The following is a 21,964-nucleotide window of genomic DNA, read 5'->3' on the forward strand; positions in this document are numbered from 1 at the left end:
GCTCGTTTGCTGGTCTCTGCCTGGAGGAGAGGCAGCTGGTCCCTCTCTGACCCAGTTCCTCTCCACCAAGGCTGCGAGATTTCTGGGCCTTGTGAGCCTGCACATCTATCCAGCAACTTATTTTGTGCTGATCCCATCCCAGCATATGGACCTGACACAACCTGGAACTGCCTCCATCAAAGGTGGATGCACTCTGAATCATAGGCATAAAGTTTTTGTAGAAAGTATGCAGAAAAAATCTCATTTGAAAGTCCCCATCTGAATAGAAAGTATAATTTTGAACACGCTTTAAAGATTTATTAAATTTAAAAGAAGACAGAAGTTGAAAAATTCTTTAGAAACCAAATGAAGCAAGGCATTTCCTTCTCCGTCACTCTTTGCAGATGTTTTTCCACTTATTCTGCATGCAAAAAAGAGGAAACCTTATCCTTAAGTAGTTGAGTGTCCTGTACCCAGCTCTCACTAGGCTGAGAAACCATTTCTTCTCTTCGATCCTGCAGATCAAAAAGCCCCAAAACCTCACTAGTTAACGACTTTTTAAAAGCTTTTAAGGCAAGTTTTCACAAACATATAACTAAGACATTTGCTTTGACTCTTTAATAGTTTATGAAAGTATTGTGGTTGAATACATCTCCTGCGATTTCCTTTGTTTTATTCCGTGGGCCAATTTCTGCCCCATAGGAAGACACAGTGCTAATGGTGTCACGGGCTAATAGGTGGCCTCAGGTGGCCCACCTATTGCAAACTCCAGTACACCAGGGATGAACAAACACCGCTCCAGTGACGCCTTTCACCAGCCTGGCCCCAAATTCTCTTTCATGGAGAAATCACCAACAAGTGCTCAAACTCCTGAGCCCTTCAGTATCCAGGGCACAACTGTGACCTGCCCAAGATTCTTCAGATGTTTGAGCAAGCTCAGCCCATGCAGTTGCTGGTGGTAAGAGGTGGCCCATTTTTGTGTCTTGCTGTATTCCTGATGACAAGTAGTCTGGAGGAGCATTGCATGGTGGTTGAAAAAGTCCTGGCACAAGTACATCCTTCCAGAGCTGCATCAGTTTATGCACAGACAACTCTGCAGCAACATTGTCATGCAGAAATGGAAAGTAAATGCTGCGGTGTTTCTATTAATTATTCAGCAACTTCTGCGCAATGAGCAACAAAGGCAAAACAGGCGTAAAAGTAGCAAAGACCTCAGATGCCTTCCCTACACAGACCAGGAAGGGCAAAAGGTTGTGGTCCTCAGCATCAGCAGCCTGTGCATTATGTCCGGGAGATCCAGCCAGCGCTCTTCGGCGCTTTGCAAGTGTGAATATCCACCACTTCTAGGCAGTCCTGGCAGCGCACAGCACAACACCAGTGGAACTTGCACTCGCATTTGGTTATTCTGCTGACACGGGAGGTGTCGTAGCCTCTCCCGCAGCACATCACCTCACAGCTGTCCATGCCACGGGAGGTTTGGTTACACACCCGACCAGCTGTCCCAAGGGACCCTACAGAGGGAACACAGTAAATGTCAGGAGGCGGATTTTAAGGAAGGACAGAAAGCATATGAAAATAGGTATAGGAAACATAATTCACAATTTATTTGATCCTTCAGCATCACATTACCCAGGATTCAACATCAAGACAGAGAAATGCCTATAATAAGGTAAAATTGCTCTCAATTGTCCCCTAGAATTCAGGTCTGGAGATGAGGAGTAAAGTGGACCAAATACTTCAAGGCTCTGCCTGATTCTCTTAATATCATCATGCTTTGCTTCATCTTTCCCTAGCACCTTCTTCCTCTCCAAAGAGCAGACAACCTCCCCGAGGCAGCCGTGCAGCCTCCTCCTGCTCCCTGTGCCCAGTCTCCCAGGGCTGTGTGAAACGGGATGCCCAAGAGGAGCATCCCTGTGGTGCTCTGGATTTCGTTGGCTTTGGCGGGGAGCTCTGGGTGGGCAGGGGAGGGCTGGGAAAGAGAAGACCACAAAATTTGGTGACTGCAAGGGGCCAAAGTAACTGTGCTGCCAGTGATTAAAGTCTTGCAGAAGTGACTGCAGAAGCACCACTCTGTCCACCCACGGTCCCCATGTCCACCAGTTCAGAGTGCAGCTGAAGAATGGCTGCTCTATGTGCCTCTCATCTCTGTGGGGTAACACCAAGGGTTCTCCTCCTCTTTCATGATAGAGATTAGAAGAAACTAAATTATAGCCTGCTGTAGACAGAAGAAGGGATAAGAAGCAAACCACACCTCATCATGTTCTTGAAACTCTCAGGTGGCTGAAATGCCTCTGCCCGTCTCCACATGCACAAAATGGCTCTGTAAGATGTCTTAGCCTGAATAGCGACTGTACCACATAGAGGCTGCTGCTTATCTAAAACAAACTGATCTTAAGGTACATTTCAGGATCAATACCGCAGCTGTTGACAGATTATTACTATCAATCTGAAAACTTCATGAAAATTCATTGCTTCACCTAATTTCTTATATATTGTTATTATAAATCAAATTCAAGTATATTCATGAAATTAACATTCTTCTGAAATTTTCTGTAGCACTAATTACACCTCCTTTCTTTTCTTCTTGGCCAAAATGATATTTCCTAAATAATGGCTGTGATAATTAAATTAATTAGAAACATTTTACAAAGTGTATTCACAGGTGGACACCAAACATGAGCAATTTACCTTCTTAAAGAAGAAAAATATATGCAGACATTAATTCAAATGTGCATAAATTAGGATAGCAAGCTAATCAATTCATAAAACTTAAGCTGTAATTAATCTGTAATTATTAAAAATCTAAGGTGCATAAATTCTAATTTTCTTTATTTCCCCCTTATGGTACTTATGGTTGTATATACTGATACTGCTGTCTCAAAGCAGTTCATAACATACAAGTCTTCTCTGTCCCTCCATCCCCTGCTGCTTCCAGCACCAGGGAGACTTCATGTTATTTCAGGGCTGTCCCCAAGCCACTGATGTAATGAGGGGTCTCAGGGACTGGAGCACAGTCACCTCAGACTGTGGGACTGACACATGATTCAGCCTCTCAGGCATAGGGGTGGAAATTTTGCTCTTTTTGCATCTAAGTCAGGACAGGCTTCAGCTGCTGCCCCAGAGAAGTGTTTCAGTCCCCAGAACACATCTCAGCCTTCTCTTCTGTAGTCTAGATTCCTGTATTTATTTAAATATTTAAATATTCATTAGGTTGAAATATACACGCGGAAAGCTTCAATATCAAATGGCTGGTTCAGGTCTGCTGCAGGAAGAGCAGGAGGGTGTTGTGTGGCCACCTGCCCCCAGGATCAGCAGGTACCCACGGCTGCCCCAGTTGCCCACCCCAGGAGCCACTCACTGGCTGCTGCCAAAGGCTGAGGCACCGGCCCTGGCTCAGGGGTCCGGAGCCACAAAGGTGCTGCTGCGCTGTCCAAGTGGCCTCAGCTGAGGCACAGGGTAATTTCCAGCTCCAAAATTCTTGCTTGCAGATGTATAGGGAAATCACATAGCACTGAAGAAGAACCCAAGCAGAATGCACCTGCTGCTTTCAACAGGAGTTCTGCCACCAACTTCAAAATCAAAATTATTTCAGCTGCTAACAGTCAGAAGCTGCTAGCACCTGATGCTGCCCACAACACAACATCAACATTTACTACACTACTAGGACAGGAGACTAAATGATCCACAGATTGTGACAAAACTGAAAACAGGCTAATATAAAGGCTTAGTTTCCAGGCAAAATTAACATTTTTTTTAAAGTTCAAACAGCATCTTCAGCATCTCTGTGGCTTCTATAGTGAGAAAAAAAAAGAGCAATAGTCAGCAGCAAGGAGCCAAGCAAGTTACTTGCGCGTCTTCATTACCCTGGGTAATGAAGACAGCAGAAGACACTGCACAAAATAAGGCAGAGTTTTCTGATCTTTGCCTGCTACCTGTGATGCATCTCCTCAGCGCTTAAGAGGCAGAAGTATGTTCTAACTTGTAAAAAGTTTTCATGCGATCTCTTTGTTTTCATTTCAAGTATTGGACTTGCCGTGTCTACACACAACATTATGTTGGCAAAACATCCACAGCTTTTAATACTGCTGACTTTATGGCCTGTACATCAAACCCTTTCTTCTTGGTTTGCATAGCTGTTTTCTTAAGCAAACATATGCTAAGTTGAAAAATAATTTTCCCCATTCTTAAAGCTCTAAAATGTACTTATTCCTTTATAACTTGATCTTTTTCCTTCTACCTCTATTGACTAAAAATCTGATGTCAAGCAATAACATTAATTATTTGACTTCCACCTAAAAAGAAAAGCAAGAACAGTGAAATCCCCGGCAATAGTTTCCTCACTAGTGTTTTGGGGAAAAAAATTAAAGGAAATATTCACAGAAAAGTATCTCTGAAGCTACTGGAACCTATGTACAACACCCAGTATAGAAGGGCTGGAAAGAACAGGCAGCACACATTTGAGGCAGCCTTGTCTGGAGAGGCTGGGATTTCCAAGGCCAGCAATGAAGAGACAGCAATGTGTTGACAAAAACAGCTTATCCAGATTCAGTTTTGAGGAAATATGTGTCTCATTCTAATTTCTATAGCCACTGAGAGCCTTCATAACCTCTCAGCTCCCAGAGGCTCTCGGGGTGATGGCACTGCTCCCTTGCCAGTCAGTGCTTGGAGGGGAGCTGCCCTAATGGAAGTCATCACAAGCTCCACCGTAAGCCTGCACAGGGCTGGAACACCCAACGTGTTTGCAATGCTCAGGCTGTGAGATACAGGCCAACAAGTTGCACCAGGACTGCCTGTATGCAGCCAACCTCAGTGAGAAGTTTTCGACATAGATCAAGGTTGGTTTCCCTCCATGGGTTACATACCTCAAGCACTAACACATCTTGCACAACACCAGGACTCACAGGCTACACTTTAAATTCCAGGCTACACTCTGGACTTGGCCTCATTTACCTCAAAAATGCAGCAAATGGTTTACATGGGGTAGGAAGGGAATAAATTAACACAAAATCAATCCTGTGAAGGACCCAAAGCAGGTCACCCTGGCCATGTGATTTGTCACCCAACACACAACTCCAGAGGGCTGCCTGTAGCATTGCACATGCCTCTCCACAGTGCTTTCCACCAGGAGACCAGATGTGAAGGGTCCTCAAACACAGCTGCAGCACCCTGTCTGCCTGTTGGGGACAGAGGAGATGGACACCGCAGTCCAAGTATGGGACCCCAGCCCCAAGCACAGGCAGAGGCAGTGACACTGGTGTGTTGACAGTACTCAAACTGGGACCATGTGAGTGTTGGGAGAAACCTAGGGATGACTTGAAACATATGGCACATGGATTTGCAACAGGTCCTGAAGGACTGCTGCAGCAGCTCGAGATTATCTGCATACAGATATGCCCTGCCTCTGCTCCACCACCACCTCCACATGGCTGAAGCCTCGCTGCTACCAGAACAGATGTGAACAATCAACACACGCTCACCAACCCCATTCTACCTTTGCCTACCACCTCCACCTTGATGCCCACACCTGGGGACACAACCTCCCTGCTCATACGCATTATGTCAACATGCTTAGTTGAGCTCAGCTTGCTCTACATGCTTTGGTGGGAGTGTCCCTGTAGAAGGAATTTTCACTCAAATACTGCAAAGAGTTTTTTGATTGCTCTGTACAAATGATTAATAAATCAGTTCTAAAACATTTTCTGTGGCAGGCAGATGTTACACGGCTTTAATAGTGTCCATGATTAACAGGCTCTAACAAAGGCTTGGCCAGCAGGCTACAGCTGCTCAGGTGCTTATTTCTAAAGCAGTCTCTGCTTGTCCACCAGTATGTTCCAAATAAACTCGCAACAGCTTTCAATCAACCTAGCCTGCACAGATGGGCAAATAGCAACCTTTTAAAACTTAAAATACTTCAAATAGAGGCTTATAAAAGCAGACAAGCAAGAGGGGGTTTTAGAGCATTTTGTAGGGGAAGTAATGCATTCAGGGTAAGGTAGTATGTGTGACAGTGGGACTGCCACTTGTGAAGCTGTCACTTTAGTTCTTGTCACAGCTCTATCATTCTTAACAGGTCTTTCCCTGGGCAGTCCTGGGTATGCTTGTACTGGGTTTGGGGGTTGGAAATTTATGATAGTATAAGGAAGAGTGGCAAAATGTTCGTGGCAAGATTTTTCAAAGCTCTCTGGGATGTCCTACCTCTTTTTCTACCAACTTTTGAGTACAAAATTGTGAGTAAAAATTATTTCAGCAGAGTTATGTGAGCATAGTTAAATGAATTCTGAACACTTCTGAAAATCTTCCTTTGGTCCTTCCTGAAATCTTAATGTGAGGAAAAACGTGGTCATGTTATTATATTCTCTTTCTATTGAACTGCTATTAGTGATTTCCACATATTATATCTCTCCTGAAATCAATTACTCCCCTTTTCCTTCTGGAGAAAAAAAATCCAAAAACCCCATATTTTTCATACTGTAAGGGTGTTCCTTGTATGTATGTCCAGCTACCCAGCTCAGAGTGCCAGACCCAGGGGGGTGTATTCAGCCCCAGCACTCTCTGGTGACTGCCCACCAACAGCGAGAAGAACCAGGGCTAAAAGCTCCAGTGGCAGAAGAGAAGGTATCTGCTTTTTTCTGGTAGGCTGCTGATGGCAGAATCCCCAAGTCACTGGTTCCTATGTGTTAGCACACCCAAACCACAGAGGACACTGGCTTGGTCATTTTACAGCTTGTGAAACTGTCTCTTGGGACACTCTTTAAGGTTTGCTCTGGGAATCCTTCATTTAGTCCCAATACTAACCAACCTTCAGCTATACTTTTTTTCCTGAAGCACTAAATCATTCTCCAGGGAATACAAGTGAAAGGCAGAACTCTATTCAAGGACATACTAAAATGCAGCAGCGTAAGATTAGCTGATGCCGAGATGCTCCCCACCTACTTCCAAACTCAGACTTCCATAATCTCATTTCATTTGCAGTCATTTAACAGGGCTGACACTCTGGAGTGCTCAAAAGGGCAAATATAAAAAGTGAAAAAATGTTGTTCAGCTTCCAAAATCATCTCTCTCAAAGCCAAATCAGGTTTTGTTTGTGTGATTCTTCCTTTGCTCCACACAAGCAGCAGGGCACCCCACATCTCATCAAAAGTTTTCTGCAGTTTGCTAAAAATATGCTCTTCCAAACAGCCACATTCCCTGAATTCTGGGCAGCAAAGGAATGCTGCCTCAACTGAAGCCTTATCTTGAGCTAGGCCAAAGCACATGTCAGACTTTGCCATCTCTGGGCAGGCTTGTCAGTGTCTGGCAAATGCACGTAATACATTGCAGTGAAAAATGCTTGCTCTCCTCCATGATAACAAGACTGACCGATGAAATTAGGCTTAATACAAAGAGATTATTAAATTCCTTTTTGACATAGAATTGGGTTGTGTACAGGTTCTCCTTCCAGGAGAAAAGAAATCATGGGTTTTATAATGGACGAGGCAACTTCAAGAAATAAATGTTTTGAAAAAATCCTAGTCTGCAAAGTTAGTCTCTGCACAATGCCACAATATGCCTATTTATTCCCTTGGGTTGAAGTATTAGACTTCACAATGTCAGCCACTATTCAAGGAAGAATATGTTCTTATGTAGGTAATAAACATCACCTGCCAAAACCATAAATAACATCGAAAATTACATTGACTACTCAACTAACCAGAAACACTGTACAATGTAAGCATACTGGATGAAATTCTGGGTTTATTGAAGTCAATAGTACATGACCAGGAATTCACATATTGTTCTTATTTAGGTACAGTTGTTCTGCAATGTTTATTCCAAGCAAACTTGGATTGTAAATATGTAGCAGTGCCAAGAAGAGCTGAGCTGCATTGCTATCCAGATACTTACAGATATGTCATATGGGGTGCAATCTGGCCTGTTATACAACCTATTAATTAGTTCCACAACATCTCTCATACATTACTCAGTCTGGCTCTCTTTTCACAGTTTCTGGTTTTCCAGTTGCTAAATATTAATTGCCACATCAGGAAATACTATACATGGGTCAAGAACTGTTAGCAGGATTCCTGGTGCTTGGCAATTCCTTGAATCCTGGAACACTGCTAAGCGTGTCTCTATTGACTCTCTGAAAGCAGGAAAATTCAGAGTTAAAAACAGCCCTGAAACTTTATTTCTTCCCACTAAGGCTGGCACAACTCTTCAGAGAATACAATGGTTGCCATGAACAGAGCCAACACTGTCTTGTAAGGAGGAATAAACCGCTGTATTGCTCAACATTGTGTCCAACTGACCTCTGTTCTTTCACCCACCTGCACATCCTCCAGCTGCCTCGCTCTGTGTTACCCACAGCTGCCCTGGCTGGTGCAAGCATAGTTGGGTTGGCACCAAGGGGCTGTACCTGCCACATGGGGAGAGATGTGTCTACGGCCAGGGGAGCCACGGTCCCAGTGAGCTGCAGGGAATGTGCAGACAAAGGAGGGCACTGCAGCAGTGGCATAACGATGTGGAAGAGAAGCAATGTGACAGGAGGTGGTATCACAGGGACATCACGGGACTTAGGGCAGCTCTGGAGTGAGCTGTGTGACACAAGGTGTATGTGGTTCTGCACAGTATGGACATGCCTCCAGAGCATAACTCAAACTGAAAGTGGCTGGAAGCCGCTTCTGCTTTACAGCATCTCCAGGGCTGCATAGCATCTGGCAGAAACTGCTGAATCATATTAGAACAACTGGCTGTTGCACATCTAGAGACATGGAGAAACTATTGTTCTTGTACAGAGCTGTCCTTCCAAAACATCTTCCTGCCTTTTTCCAGCTGGTTACATGCATGGATTTATATACACACACACACACACACACACACACACACACACACACTCTCTCAATAATAATGATAATTTTTGACCTTTGAATTACAAATGTCTGAAATAAAACCATTCATGTGTAATGATAGAGGCTTACCTACATCCCTGTCCCTGATACAGTAGTCAGGAGAGCTTTCAAAGTATACCAGGTCATTCTTAGTTGGCTTCTTAAATTTCTTATTAGCCACAGTGAAACCCGTGCCATCTTGATTCATGACCACCTGAATTGCTCCATTGTATTTCTTCCACAAATAATCTCCTGTTTTCCTAAAGTCTGCCATGGCCAGCCAACAGGTCCTTAGAGTGCACGATCCGCTCACACCGTGACATTTGCACTCCTGTTTCAAAAACCGCTTCACGGCCTGTTTAGAAATGCAGTAAAATATACACAGGTAAAACAAACTACAATTGATTGCTTCTCAGCCCTTTTCCATCCATCCTGTAATGCCAGGCCTGCGATGAGTCTCCATGTTATGGTCTGTAGTGACACCCACTGGTAGCATCAAGCACCAACTCACATGGTTGATCTGCTCTGGTTGCTTGACTCAGCCTTACACACAATCCTCCAGCTGGTGGGCTTATCTTCCCGCTCCTGCCAGTCATCCCGAGGATCGAGATGGTCCATAGCACTAGGACACACACAGACTGGGCAGGAGGAAACGATCTGGGAAATGGACAGAATCATTCACCCCCTTGGGAGGTGAACGCACTCCCTTTCCCCATCGTTCCAGCTGCAGCGTTGCTATGCTGACCCTCTCTGGTTCATCTTCATGAAGTTGCCTTTTGCCTTGAACAGTGTTTCAAACATTGTCCAGGAATCCACAGGCATCTGTCAAACCGTGACAGCATCTCATATTTAAACAATTTTACTGAGGCTGTACAAAACATCAAACCTGGTCTAGGCATCAGATCTATGCAAAATTTTAAAATACAGTATCCTTAAAAGGTTTATAAACCTTTTAACAAACATTTTAGAATAAGGCCTTCATTAGCTTGCACTGGAGAAATCACCTTCATCATTAATTTAATGTCTTGATAGCATTAAAGCCATGTCAGCTTCATCGCAGATGTTGAGGCTACCTGTATGATGCTGGAGAACAACAGATGGGTTCATAGGCAATAAATAATTTATTTCTAATTCTGAAGATATGGATATTTAATCTATAATATTATGCCTTAAGGGTTCATGAAATATGAACATTTTAGCATTTGTACAAGAGGGACGGCACCATGGCAGGAAGGTAAGAGAGAGGAAAGCTCTACGATAAGAAGTGAGATTGATGCACAGTGGAGCAGCATTTTTCAGTCAAGTACTTAGTAATAAAGAGAGAATGTATTATAAAACCAAAGTACTTTTAATTTTCTTTCCAACTTTTAAATTATATGACTACTTCAAAGAAGTCACTGGAATTCCCACGGCCCCACTTCATTGCCAATGGTACTATCACAAATCTGGGATTTAAGCAGATGCTTGGTTTTAATTATCTGAGCACAAATTGGTTTAACTACTTGTATGTTTAAAACAACTTGCTGGAAGGGTTGGACTTGATGATCTCAGAGGTCCCTTCCAACCCGGCTGATCCTATGATTCTATGATTCTTAGAGTGGAAGAAGCATACAGGAATGCAGGTCTCTTCTTTTGTCCATGATGTTCCTATACTGATACACATCCTGTTATGTTCTATGCTTCATATGGAAATATTATAAATATTTATTCTACTTATTATTTAATTAATACAATTGGAATAGTCTAGTTTTAAATGAAACCTATTGACAACCCTTTGGGGGGCAAGAAAAAGCCGAGGGCACAGACGGTTTTACCAAATGCCAGGTCCAAATGCCAGGCTTATGGACAGCTGAGGTGGTGAGATCCCTGCAAAGCTAAACCTACACTATTGCACTTTGGATACAAAACAGCATCCCTGTCCATAAGGAAGGTCCTAGGGCATATGAGAACATGTTTATTATTTTTAATTGAATATATTTATTAAAATCTCTTGATCTTTTTCTAAAAATCTACCTGCTTACCAGTACTTCTTTAGTATTTGGCAGCGGTATTTTTTAAAACTTACTAAGATGCTCAACTATTACAGAAAGTAGTTCCCATCATGGAACTTATTCACCCCTAAAAATTCTTTGCTTCTGTTGTAGACTGCAGTCTCTTTTGGACAGTAACATAAACACAGCCACAGTACTGCATGTGCATATCACTGATCTGAATAACCTCATCTGTCTATATCACATATTAATTACACCTGCTGGCAATAAACAGGCAGAGGAAAGATGATGAAGGACAAATATTTATCAGGAAAATCATCTACTTGTAGTACCATTCATTAAAATTGGATCATTTCTTTTAATAATGGTTAGCTAATATAAAATAATTTTACAGATTATATAAAGGGAACTTTTTAACATAAAAAGATCAGAACATGATCAATTTTCTTCCTACTGAATATACCTTAAGGAAAACCAAAAGTAAGAAACAAGAAGTCTCTACAAATCATTTCAGAAGTGCTTGGTCTAGTACATTAAAACATTTTTTTGTATTATTTCAGATTTTGTGGAAGCAGTAAATTTTGAACATGTTTCAAATAATGAAACAACATATTCCAGTATTCAGTATTCCAGCATTCAGTATTCTTACTATGTATAGCTACCATCACAAAATGTTAGTGCACAAATTCCTCAGCCCTTGCACCAGCAGTGGGTAATACACCTGGCAACTACTCCTTCTATTCACCTACAATGTAAAAGTAAAGACTTTTTGTTGAAATTCAGGAGTGGTATTCTCATACAGCGTTTAGAAAAGGGGTTTATTTACGGCAGGTCATGGCCCAAGGCCAACACCTTTTGGAGGGACATGTAGCTTGGATTTGTATTCTTAAAAAGTAAAGCAATTACCATTTATCTCTGCTCACTTTATGATTAGGTTTACCATATACATAAAGGGACAGACATGATGGTTTTTTTCATTAGTGTTATTTTGAATTTGCTCTTTAAAGTCAAGGCTGTTCTTCAGTGTAGTCTTCAGGAATTTCTATTCTGTATTAACCAAAAGTAAAACTCTGCCTTATATAATAATTAAGCTCAAAATGAAACCTGCATTCAAACTTATCCTGCAATGACTTGGACTCCTGCTTAACTTCCCACACAAGGAGCCACTGAACTGACTGTGACTATTAATCAGTTGAATTCAGTCTGTTTGAAGATCTCTGTCACACACTGAACCTCCAAGGGAGATAGAAATAGCAGCTCAGGCTCCTGCTTATCCCATATTTCTTCCTAACTACTCAGACCAGACAGCAAGAGCTAACCATTACCTGCCCCAGACACAGGAGAGTTCTCCAAGAACATCTCTAGGCATCTATCTGTTGGATGGACACCCACCTTCCTTCCAGCTCTGTTGTTGTGAAGGTTCATCAGCGCCCTTGCATCTTTTCCTTTCCGTTCTTTGGCATCCACAAAGGCTCTGGCAAATTTAATGCCATACTCAATATTATCGCTGCAGCCACCCCAGTCAAAATGGCCCTTGCTGTCCTTGGCAGAGCCTTTCTTCTTGGGATCGCAGGAGCAAGATTTCAGCTCCCCTTGGCTACATGCCCTGGTGATAGCAAAAACAACTCCAGCGGAGGAGATGGCATGCACAAAAGCAGATTCACGACTACCTGAAACAAAAAAAGTCACTTTAAAAATCATTGATGCAGCTAGTCTGAGTCTCTGTAGGCTGTCCAGAGAGTTAGCCTGGATTTTTTGCAGAGCAAAAGATAAAACTAGGCTGAAATCACACAAATACACATTCCCTGGAGCCAGAATTAGTCATGGCTTAAACTAGGACCCCTCCCTGGTAAAAGCTTGTCAATATAGTGTTAGAGTTGGAAAATATTAAACATTTGCTTCTAATATTGATTAATATACTTTCATGGATCAGTTGTTCTGTACAGATACATGAATAGGACAGCTGGTGTTCCTATCATGTTTCACCAATTTAGAAAAATATATGAAGGGCTATTTGAGAGATAAGTTCAAGAAATTATTAAGTAGGGACACTAAAACAACATGTACATTGCAAAATACTGCAAGTAACTCTTGAAACTAGATTTTCCTCTCCCAAAGCACTCAGAATAGACTTTCTTGCTTAAAAGGTGGTAGGGAGAAAACTTGGGTGTTATTTCCTGAGAAAAAGCTAAAATTAGGTTTTCTGCCTAGAACCAAGCCCATAACCATAATTGACACAAACAAGTTCCATTAAATCAATGGCACATGCTTGTGTCATTGAGGTAGGATTTGGCCTGGCAGCTGTGACTTCTTCATGCCAGCTGCTCTGGCAGCTTTCCCTTCTCCTAACCAAGATACTTTATTATACCAAAGAAATTTCTAGATTATGCCTCCTCATAGGCTATTAGGCACATATGTCAATGTAATAATCGCTTTTAAGATATAGTACTTTATAATACAGAGCTATATTATACTAGCACAAATCTATTTATGGTAGTGGAATATTTTCCTAGTTTCTGAGTTTTCTAGCATAGAAAGAGAAGTAGATTTTTGTGCAGTATCTAAGACCACTAGCAGTGAGAAAGACCTGTTTGAAGGACTTGTAAGCCTTAAATAATATTAGCACAGAAAAGTAGGACTCCAAAGACGTGTTATCTGTTTTTTTATTGTAGAGGTAGCATTACACCATATAACTTATTATTTAGTATTTCGATTCCAGTAGCATCTAAATGTTTCAAATAGGAATGGGCCCTGAACTTCCCTGGGCTGTGCAAACCTTCAGCAAATGGCAACTAAAAGTTTTCAAAAGGACTGGACAAACCATGCCTTCCCTACACTGCCTTCAAAATCAGGCAGAAGATACCATGGCTTGTTACAAATCATGCTCCTTTGAAGACTTATTTCTGAGACGGGTTGTTCAGAGATATCAAAACTTTGTAAAGTGTTAGTTAAAAAATAAATTTAATTAATTCAAGTGTTAATTAAACACTTGATGTCATTGGAAGAGAAATGTTTCATTTGAGTTTATTGAAATAATCCAAACCATTGAATTATATTAGAGCACTATCAAGCTACATTTCCATGGCAATCACAGCCTGATCAGGCTCAATGTAGAGCTCAGAAGCCTGATGTGCTGTCATTCTCTCACATGAGCCAATAATGAAAATTTCCCTTTAGGAAAAACTGCATTTTTACATTTTTTATTTAGTAGCCTCATCAGAATTAGGCCATGTTCTGCCAAATATATTTTCCTGAATAACAGACAAACCTCACAGAAAACTTCAGCCTATGGGTGAGGTTACTGGTTACTCACAAATAATTGCTAAGGGAACATGAAGCTGGTTACAGGAACCAACTGCTCACCAGCAGCGGAATCTGGCACCGAATGGTGCTCTGTGGATGAAATCCCACTGCTTGGACCAGCATGCCCTGCTGCGGTCCGAAAGGGGAGGATGGGGCCGTGGCACATCTCCCACCCTCCCATCCTCCTCTCTGTCCCCACCAGTGGGGCATTGGGACTTTCCTCTTCCCTTTCTTGCAGACACCATGCTGCTCACAGCCTGGAGAGGCTGTCTTGAATGGTGCTGGGGACATTCCAGGGACTCAAGTGACAGTTCAGGGTCAGCCCCACTGGCTGTGCACCACAGCTGGGTGCCCAGGTGTGGCATTTGGTGAAGAAAGCCACAGTTTCTGAGAATCTCAGCAAATTTATCACTCAGATAAGGACATTCTGTCACAGTAAGAGATCTCAGTCATTTCTTCGAGTCAAAAGGACCACAGAAGAGGTTTGAAGACTCATTAGTCTTCAAACTAGTGCTGTTGCCTCAGCCCAACATTTAGATGACAACACCACCCTGCTTAACCATCCTCCCTCAGGGTGGGAAGCACACTGTAGTCCTAAGGGGTTGGGGTCTGCACAAGCCTGGCTCACCCCTATCAGATGTGTGTCCCCTGCTTCTCTCTCCCTCGAGCTTGACCTGGAGGACTGGCTGTCGCAGCCCCTGCAGAGGTCGGGGAGCCTGGAGGGCTGTGCTGCCCCGGCATGGGCGCAGATCCCAGCCTCGCAAGCAGCACAGCCCTGGGGGGATTATACCCTGCTGCTGTGCTTTCCAGGCAAAATGCTCCAGCGGGAACCGGCGTGCAGGAGTTGTCGTCTGCCATCCCAACGCACCGGGCTCCTGTTCGCACATGAGCTGCCCCTTTCAGCCCGCCCCACCCCGAATACTGGTATCCCGAGATTGGGCTGTGATGGAAAGTTCTCTGTCCTGTTTCACTATTCTGCCGCCTCGGTTTCCCTGTAGCCCTTAATTTGTGCGTCCATTATGCACCAAAAAAAGTTGGGAATTGCACAGCCACCCTTTAATGCGTCAAAGCCCTCCACCCCCTTGTCTTTCTTATTTGATACACGTTTTTAAGCAATGCAGCACTTCGCATCATCATATATGCCTTTCTTTCGAGTGTCAGACCCTAGAATAACTTTGCATTTCCCCTTCCCTTCCTCCTGAAGTGTAAAACGAAGCTTCATTCTTGCTAAGAACAAGGATAACAGGGGGATGGCCACCGCTTCCCGTTGTTCCCCACCACTGCTCGGGCGGTGCCAGCCCACAAGACCCCTGGTACCCCTGTGTGGAACCCTTGTACCCTCACGCCGACCCTCTAAACCCCCATTTACTCTCAGTCCGTAGGCCCGGGAGCTCCGCGCCCCGCCTGGGCCCGTGGGAAGCCCCTCCCGGCCTCCGGCCCCGGGACTCACTGCGCAGTAGGACTCGGCCGAGGAGGCGCTGCCCCCGCTCCAGGGCGTTGCAGTCCCAGCGGTGCCGGCGGAACTGGTGCTGGCACTCGGCCGTCCAGGCGGCCACGCCGCGGCCGATGGAGAGCATGGCCTCGGGGTGCCGCCGGCACAGCTGCCGCTGCCGGCTCACCAGCCCCGGCACGTTGTCGCACATCACTCGCGACGAGCCCACGGCGCCCATGTACCTGCGGGAGGGAAGGGGCAGGGCAGCGGCGGGGCCCGCGGCGACCCCCGGGCACCGACTCCAGGGGAAGGAGGGTCCTCAGCGCCCCGGAGCCTTCCTCCGGTGGGTCCAGAGCTACAGCTACCTCTGCCTTTTTGGTGGAAATCCTTTACCATTAGTCACCGATGCTGTGCTTTTTAATAACGTGAAGCATTCAGGAGAACCCCAAGCGCCGCTATTGCAGCTCCGTGCAGTACTTAGAAAAAAAAAAAAAACCTTGACAAAAATTAAATTACATCATCTGTATCCAGATGGTCTCTATTAGTCCTGAAACGTTTCGAAAGGTACCTTTCATAAACCCCAAACTTCTGTAGGTGTCTTTTGAAGGGATCAAACAGAAGAAAATGTCCTTTTCTTGTATTTTCATTATTTTATACGACCATAAAATCGTTAAAGCCGTGACTTCCAAAAATATATATATTTAAGTGGCAGTTAGAAGACACCATGACAAAAAGCCATCGCAATAAATAACATTTATACGGCTAAGGACACAGATAGTCATTTTATTGAAACATACTCAGTCTGATAAATCAGGCTTTGATTCCGTGTCAGCTGGTGTCAAGGTTAAATGTGTTCCCTAGGTTTACAAGAAGGGGTTAACTCCTCTCCTATACCAAGACTTTTCAGGCTGGCCTTGGTTGGGGTCCCCAGTTTGAGGAGCAGTGTGTGTTTTCATTCAAACCCGTTTTGCAGCAAGCTACCGACATCAACTATCACTTCAAGCTGGGCCCGGGGCTGCCCGCAGGGCTCTCAGCCCTGTGCCCTTGCAGTTTAGTGAGGGGAAACTGTGCAGGAGGGAGGGGCTGGGGAGGGCGAGGAAGAAGGAAAAAATAAATTAATAATAAAAAAATAGCACTGCTGTAGCCAATTCCCAGCGCCGCCGGGGCGCGGAGGGCCAGCTGCCAGGAGCAGTGCTTCACCCGCGCCCCTCGGGCGTGTTCCCCGCCCGCCTCCCTGCCTTCCTCCCGCTCCCTCGGCGGCCCCGCAGCCCGGGCGGTGCCCGCTGCCCCCGCCGCGTTCCCCCGCACCCGCAGCCCTGTCGAAAGCCCCGCGCAGCCTCCGCTGCTGCGCTGTGCTTATGCGGAGGAGGAGGCCGGGGTGCGGGGACGGGGTGTGGAAGGAGATGCCGGGACCGTCTAATCCCGCTCTCTTTAAGGCTGGACTTTCTGGACCGGAGCAGCTGGCAGCAGCGAGCTCCGCTTTTGAGAGCCTGAGAGGGAGAGGCTTCCCCCCCCCCCAATTCACAATTAATCCGACCCCACCTTCCCCAAGAGCAAATAAAAATTCCTGGAATTGCACAGCTTACCACCATGAAGAGGTGACTGGTGGGGTCGCCCAGATCAAGACCAAAGGAAGAGACCACCAGATCCCAGGCAGAAAGTTCATGTTAGAAACGCTTCGGTCCACATCAGGTCAGTCGCGGGGGGCAGAAGAAATCCCATGGAGCAACAATTCCGAGCAGGGGCAAACGCACCTCGAAGGCTAGTTCTTTCCCGTGGGTCAAGAGCCTTCGCATCCCCACCCGCGGCCCCTGGCCTTACTGATCCCCGCCCGGGGTACGGGAGATGCCGGTCCGTGCATCGCTCTGGATTCCTCTCGGTTCGCCCTGCACCAAATCCTTCAGGACATGGAGTTCAGCCCCGCTCTCATCCTTCATCTTTGCCCCGATCCAGCTCTTCCCTGCAGTCACGGCAAAACTGAGGGGCTGGTGTGGGCTGCTCTCGGACTGGGTGGGTTCTGCTTTGGTTGGTGTTTTTTTTTCCTCTGAAAGTCTGATGGATGAAATGATGTCAAGAGACACTGGGGGAAGAGGAGGAGGTAACACCTCTGATTAGGCAAGGAATCCCGAGGAGCCAGTTGCTTTCCAATAACATTAAGAGCAGACAGTGAGTTCAAACCCGTCAGCAGATGCTACACGACCTGCTGCGGAGCCGGCGGCGGCCCCGGGCGGCTGTTAAAGACCGGCAGCGCTCGGCACCTCTCAGGGTTCGGCACGACGGCACTTCAGGCTCGGTACGAGTGCTTGCGAACATCGAGCAAGGAACGGAACCGCGACGCGGTGCGAGGGGAGAAGCGGAAAACCAGAGCAGCCCCGGTGCGGGGTGTGACACTGCCCGGCCGCCTCCCCTCACCCCGGGCCCCGCACAGCCGGGCCGGCTCCTCCACGGGCACCGGCTCCGCCTCGGGCCTCCCTGCCTACTCCCGCACCGCGGGGACCCCCGGCCCGTGGGCTCCGACGGGGGAACGGGCTGCGCGCCCCATCGCGGCGCTTGAAGCCCGGGACGAGGGCACCTGCTGTCGCCGCAGCGCTTCCCCGCTCCGAGCGGCCACCCGCCGCCCCTGCCCGGGAGCGGGACGAGGCGGCCGGGGCTGAAAGGAAACTCAACAACAAGGGATTTAAGAACTTTTTCACCTCGTGTCATCTCTGTAAGGCAAATACGGGTAACAAATATTCCAAACATGGAACTATCATTACCAAGCTGGAGATGCTCCAGTTCTGAGACAGTCCTCGTTGGCTGAAACAAAGACAAACGCCGAAGGTTGCTAAGAGTTGGGGACTACACAGCTCTAGTTCCTAAAAGATGAGTTCAGTTGTCAACTCCAAGTGAAAATCCCAGAAAAGCAAGCTAGGAAGCATCCTTTGCGAGCTGTTCTTCAGGCAGCATATTACAGCCATGGCTGCATGCAGAGGAGACATCAGTCTCCTCTGTTCCTTGGTACAACTTCTCGAGATCAGACACAGAACTAGATGTAAGCACATTCCCTTTCAGAAAGAAAAAGGTAGAATTATATCAACTTTTGAGGTGGTAACATTCACCCACTTATCAATTTAAAGAAATACCCCAAAAATCAAACAACCCCCAGAAATCAATACCCAACACCCACCTACACACTCCAATGTCAAAAGCTGCAAAGACTTAGAAGTAAGAGCAATTGAAGCTTGGAGCACACTTCTCCAGCAGTAGTACTTGCCCAGAGGCAACCACAGCTCCTACTAACTCCTAAAAGCAACAGAGGAACACTCAGTATCTATTTGATAAAGTATTACCAGTGTATAAACACACTTCAATTTTTAGCTGCTGGCCAACTTATTTCTTAAGTTTACGATACACCTTGGATCAATTACCGGGCACAGAAACGCCAGTGAGAGGACAGCAAATTCCAGCAGTATTTTAGACCCCTGCAAGCAGAGGCTACAGTCCTCGCTGCTACCAGCCTTCTCAGGCTTGCAGTAAAAACATGACCTATTAGAATTTCTGAAATACCCTTCTGTACTAACTGGATCTCCTTTACCTGTAACAACCGCACCAGTTATGACAATGTCATTTTCTTCTCCATAACCCATCTACCACATCTGCATTCCAGCTTTATTGTTGTTCAGATTCCTTCTCCAAGCTCTATTTTGTGCTGGACCTACACAAATTCACCTTGGATCCATTATTTCTATCAACCACTCTTTCATTATACAGGGCAGAACAGGCAAGGTTGGAAGGAGGACTGGGGTACCATATTTGGTTTGCATGGCCAGATTTAGGTAGTAGGGACATTACAGGGGTGGTTTCTGTGAGAAAATGCCAGAAGTTTCCAATAGGTCTGACAGAGCCAATGCCAGCCGGCTCCAAGACAGGCCTGCCACTGGCCAAGGCCAAGCCTATCAGTGATGGTGGCAACACCTCTGGGATAATTATTTAGTAAGGGGAAAAAAACCTCTATGTAACAGCAATTGCAGCCAAAGAGAGAGTTAGACTATGTGAAAGGAATAGCTGTGCAGATACCCAGGTCAGTGAAAACCAAGGGGGAGGAGGTGCTCCAGCTGTCGGAGCAGAGATTCCTATGCAGACCATGGTGCAGACGATGGTGAGGCAGCTGTGCCCCTGTAGCCCACGAAGGTCCGTGGTGGAGCAGAGATACACCTGCAGCCCATGAAGGACACCACACCAGGGCAGGTGGATACTTGAAGAATGTTGTGACCCAATGGGAAGCCCACGCTGGAGCAGGCTCGTGGCAGGACTTGTGACCCTGTGGGAGATCCACACTGAAACAGTCTGTTCCTGAAGGATTGCACCCCATGTGAGGGAGCCAGGCTGGAGCAGTTTGTGAAGAACTGCAGCCTGTGAGAAGGACTCATGTTGAAGAAGTTCGTGGAGGATCGTCTCGTGAGAGGGTGTGCTGGTTCCTGACGCAGGCCTGGAGAGGCTGCCGGCCTCCCTTGCTGCAAGCACAGACTGGATCTAGAAAGCTGTGCCTTCAACAAGTACTATGTGCACACAGTTTCTCATCCAGTTAAGAAATCATGCCATACTGGTGCAATACAGGTGACAGCAGAGTAGCCAGAACACTGAAAGCCCAATTCTCTGCATCCCTTATGAAATCAAGCTGAGATTTTTCAATACAATAGTGAAAATAATGTAGCTAAACCTGTATTTCTACATTCGAATAAAGACTGTTTTCAGGAAAGCTGAAGGCATGGAAGGTTCATCTGAGAAAAATTAGTAAGCAAAACCCCTACTAAACTCTTATGTAGAATACATCTTCCCATATATATCACTGCCAGTAGCACAGCTTAAAAGAACTGAAAGTCCCTACCCAGAGGGATCCCTGTAAATCCCACTTCCAGGGACTACGGCTCTATATTATATGAAACCACCATTTGAATCAGGATAAAAACTTGAAGTAATTTAACTGCTATTAAATCTGTTAAGGATACACATCACATTACTAATTTATGTCAGTAATACCCCTTTTCACATCTCACTGCTTATCAATTCAGAGCCCCATTACCTGGAAATTCCTATTTCTAGAATAGGGAAATGTAAGTTTTCAAATATACACTTCCATCATGCCTCCAGAACAAGGAAACAACAGTACATGCCTTTAGAGGCAGAAGCCTGCAGTTATGATACCTGTTAGACCTTTATGGCTTCTTATTGGTACATAAAGATCCAAAGCAACATTCGTAGTACTTTACTATTAACACAGCAACTTTATTTGGGAAAGACAACCTGTAGCTTTCGCAGAACTGCTGGAACAGAGAAGGCAAATGTAAGCAAACACCTATTCACACTTATGAGCAAGTGACAGCTTTGGGGAACACCTGAAGTGGTCCAAAGATGAGAAGATGAAAAATAATAAACTGCACATTTTTAGTCTTGTCCTCAACAAAGCACTCGGATAAAATAAAAGAAGAAAAACCAAACACGTGCTTAAGTAAATGGAGAATGTGATTAAAAAAAAAATCACTCTCTCAATTTAAGAATTACACATACCCCAAACTACTCTTTATTACTTCCAATTGGTAGTCAACAGGAATAACTGGGCAATGCCTTTTGACAGGCTATGTACTCCACAAGTCAAATTTAAAGAACGGGGCAAATCCCAAAGCATAGGAAGAGAGACACAACACGCACAAATCGCAGAGTATCTTGGACAGGAAAATTAGGAAAAATAATTCTTTAGGTTCTTTCAGATCTTCACAGGATGACCCAAGGCCCTCATTTTACATAACAGTTTAAAGATTCAGAAAAGGCCATTGTATGAATAGTCATCCATATCAAGACAAGGTAGGTATCCAATGGTATTGCAAGTAGGAACCTCGCTGCATCTTTATCAACTAGGTATCCACAGGATATGGCCCCAAGTCCAATTCACTCAATCCTCCACGTCTCAATTTGCACTACTGTAAGAGGAGAACAATACCAGCAGGGCTGCACATCTTACCTGCTTAATACATGCAAAGCTCTTTAGCATTCTCCTCCAATCTGCTCATAGATGTGCAAATCATTGTATTCTTACTGTTCTGGGATAATGACTTCAATTTGATGACTTACAGAAGGAGGCCTCTCAGCAGGGGCATTTTCATCTGAAGGCTCCCTTAGTGCTGGTGGGGGTGAGAATTTTGACAGTGTAGCTCAGGGGCCAGATGTTGAAGGAATCTTTTTCTTTGCTCCCTGCCCTATCTCCACCATATTGTGATACCTTGTTAGAGAATTTGAAAGAGGCAGTGCAACAACATGAAAGTGAATAAAGGATCTTGAAACTCATTGTTTTAAGCCCGAGTTTGGAATCCAAGGAAGTAAATACAATTTTAATCTTTTTTTATTATATGCTAGGT

At 45.1% G+C, this 21,964-nt stretch overlaps 1 protein-coding gene across 1 annotated transcript; it reads right to left on the reverse strand.

Moving 5' to 3' along the window:
• Window positions 1-1,116: 1,116 nt before the first annotated feature.
• On the reverse strand, window positions 1,117-17,269 carry WNT2 (Wnt family member 2). The gene is made up of 5 exons (XM_027682216.1): window positions 17,159-17,269; window positions 15,591-15,814; window positions 12,230-12,507; window positions 8,937-9,201; window positions 1,117-1,490 (listed from the first exon to the last, which is right to left on the reverse strand). The coding sequence occupies exons 1-5, from the start codon at window positions 17,236-17,238 to the stop codon at window positions 1,261-1,263; spliced, it is 1,077 nt and encodes a 358-aa protein (XP_027538017.1). The 5' UTR covers window positions 17,239-17,269; the 3' UTR covers window positions 1,117-1,260.
• Window positions 17,270-21,964: the final 4,695 nt, after the last annotated feature.

The sequence above is a fragment of the Neopelma chrysocephalum genome, unplaced genomic scaffold (assembly GCF_003984885.1).
Source record: "Neopelma chrysocephalum unplaced genomic scaffold, ASM398488v2 Primary Assembly neopelma1_62, whole genome shotgun sequence".
Classification (NCBI taxonomy): Eukaryota; Metazoa; Chordata; class Aves; order Passeriformes; family Pipridae; genus Neopelma; species Neopelma chrysocephalum.

Coding starts and splice junctions, on each gene's coding strand:
- WNT2 (XM_027682216.1), bottom strand. CDS start 17,238: ATGAACTTTCTGCCTGGGATCTGGTGGTCTCTTCCTTTGGTCTTGATC. Junction 9,202..12,229: donor ACAACAGAGCTGGAAGGAAG/GTGGGTGTCCAT, acceptor ATTTCTAAACAG/GCCGTGAAGCGGTTTTTGAA. Junction 1,491..8,936: donor TATCAGGGACAGGGATGTAG/GTAAGCCTCTAT, acceptor TTCCCTCTGTAG/GGTCCCTTGGGACAGCTGGT.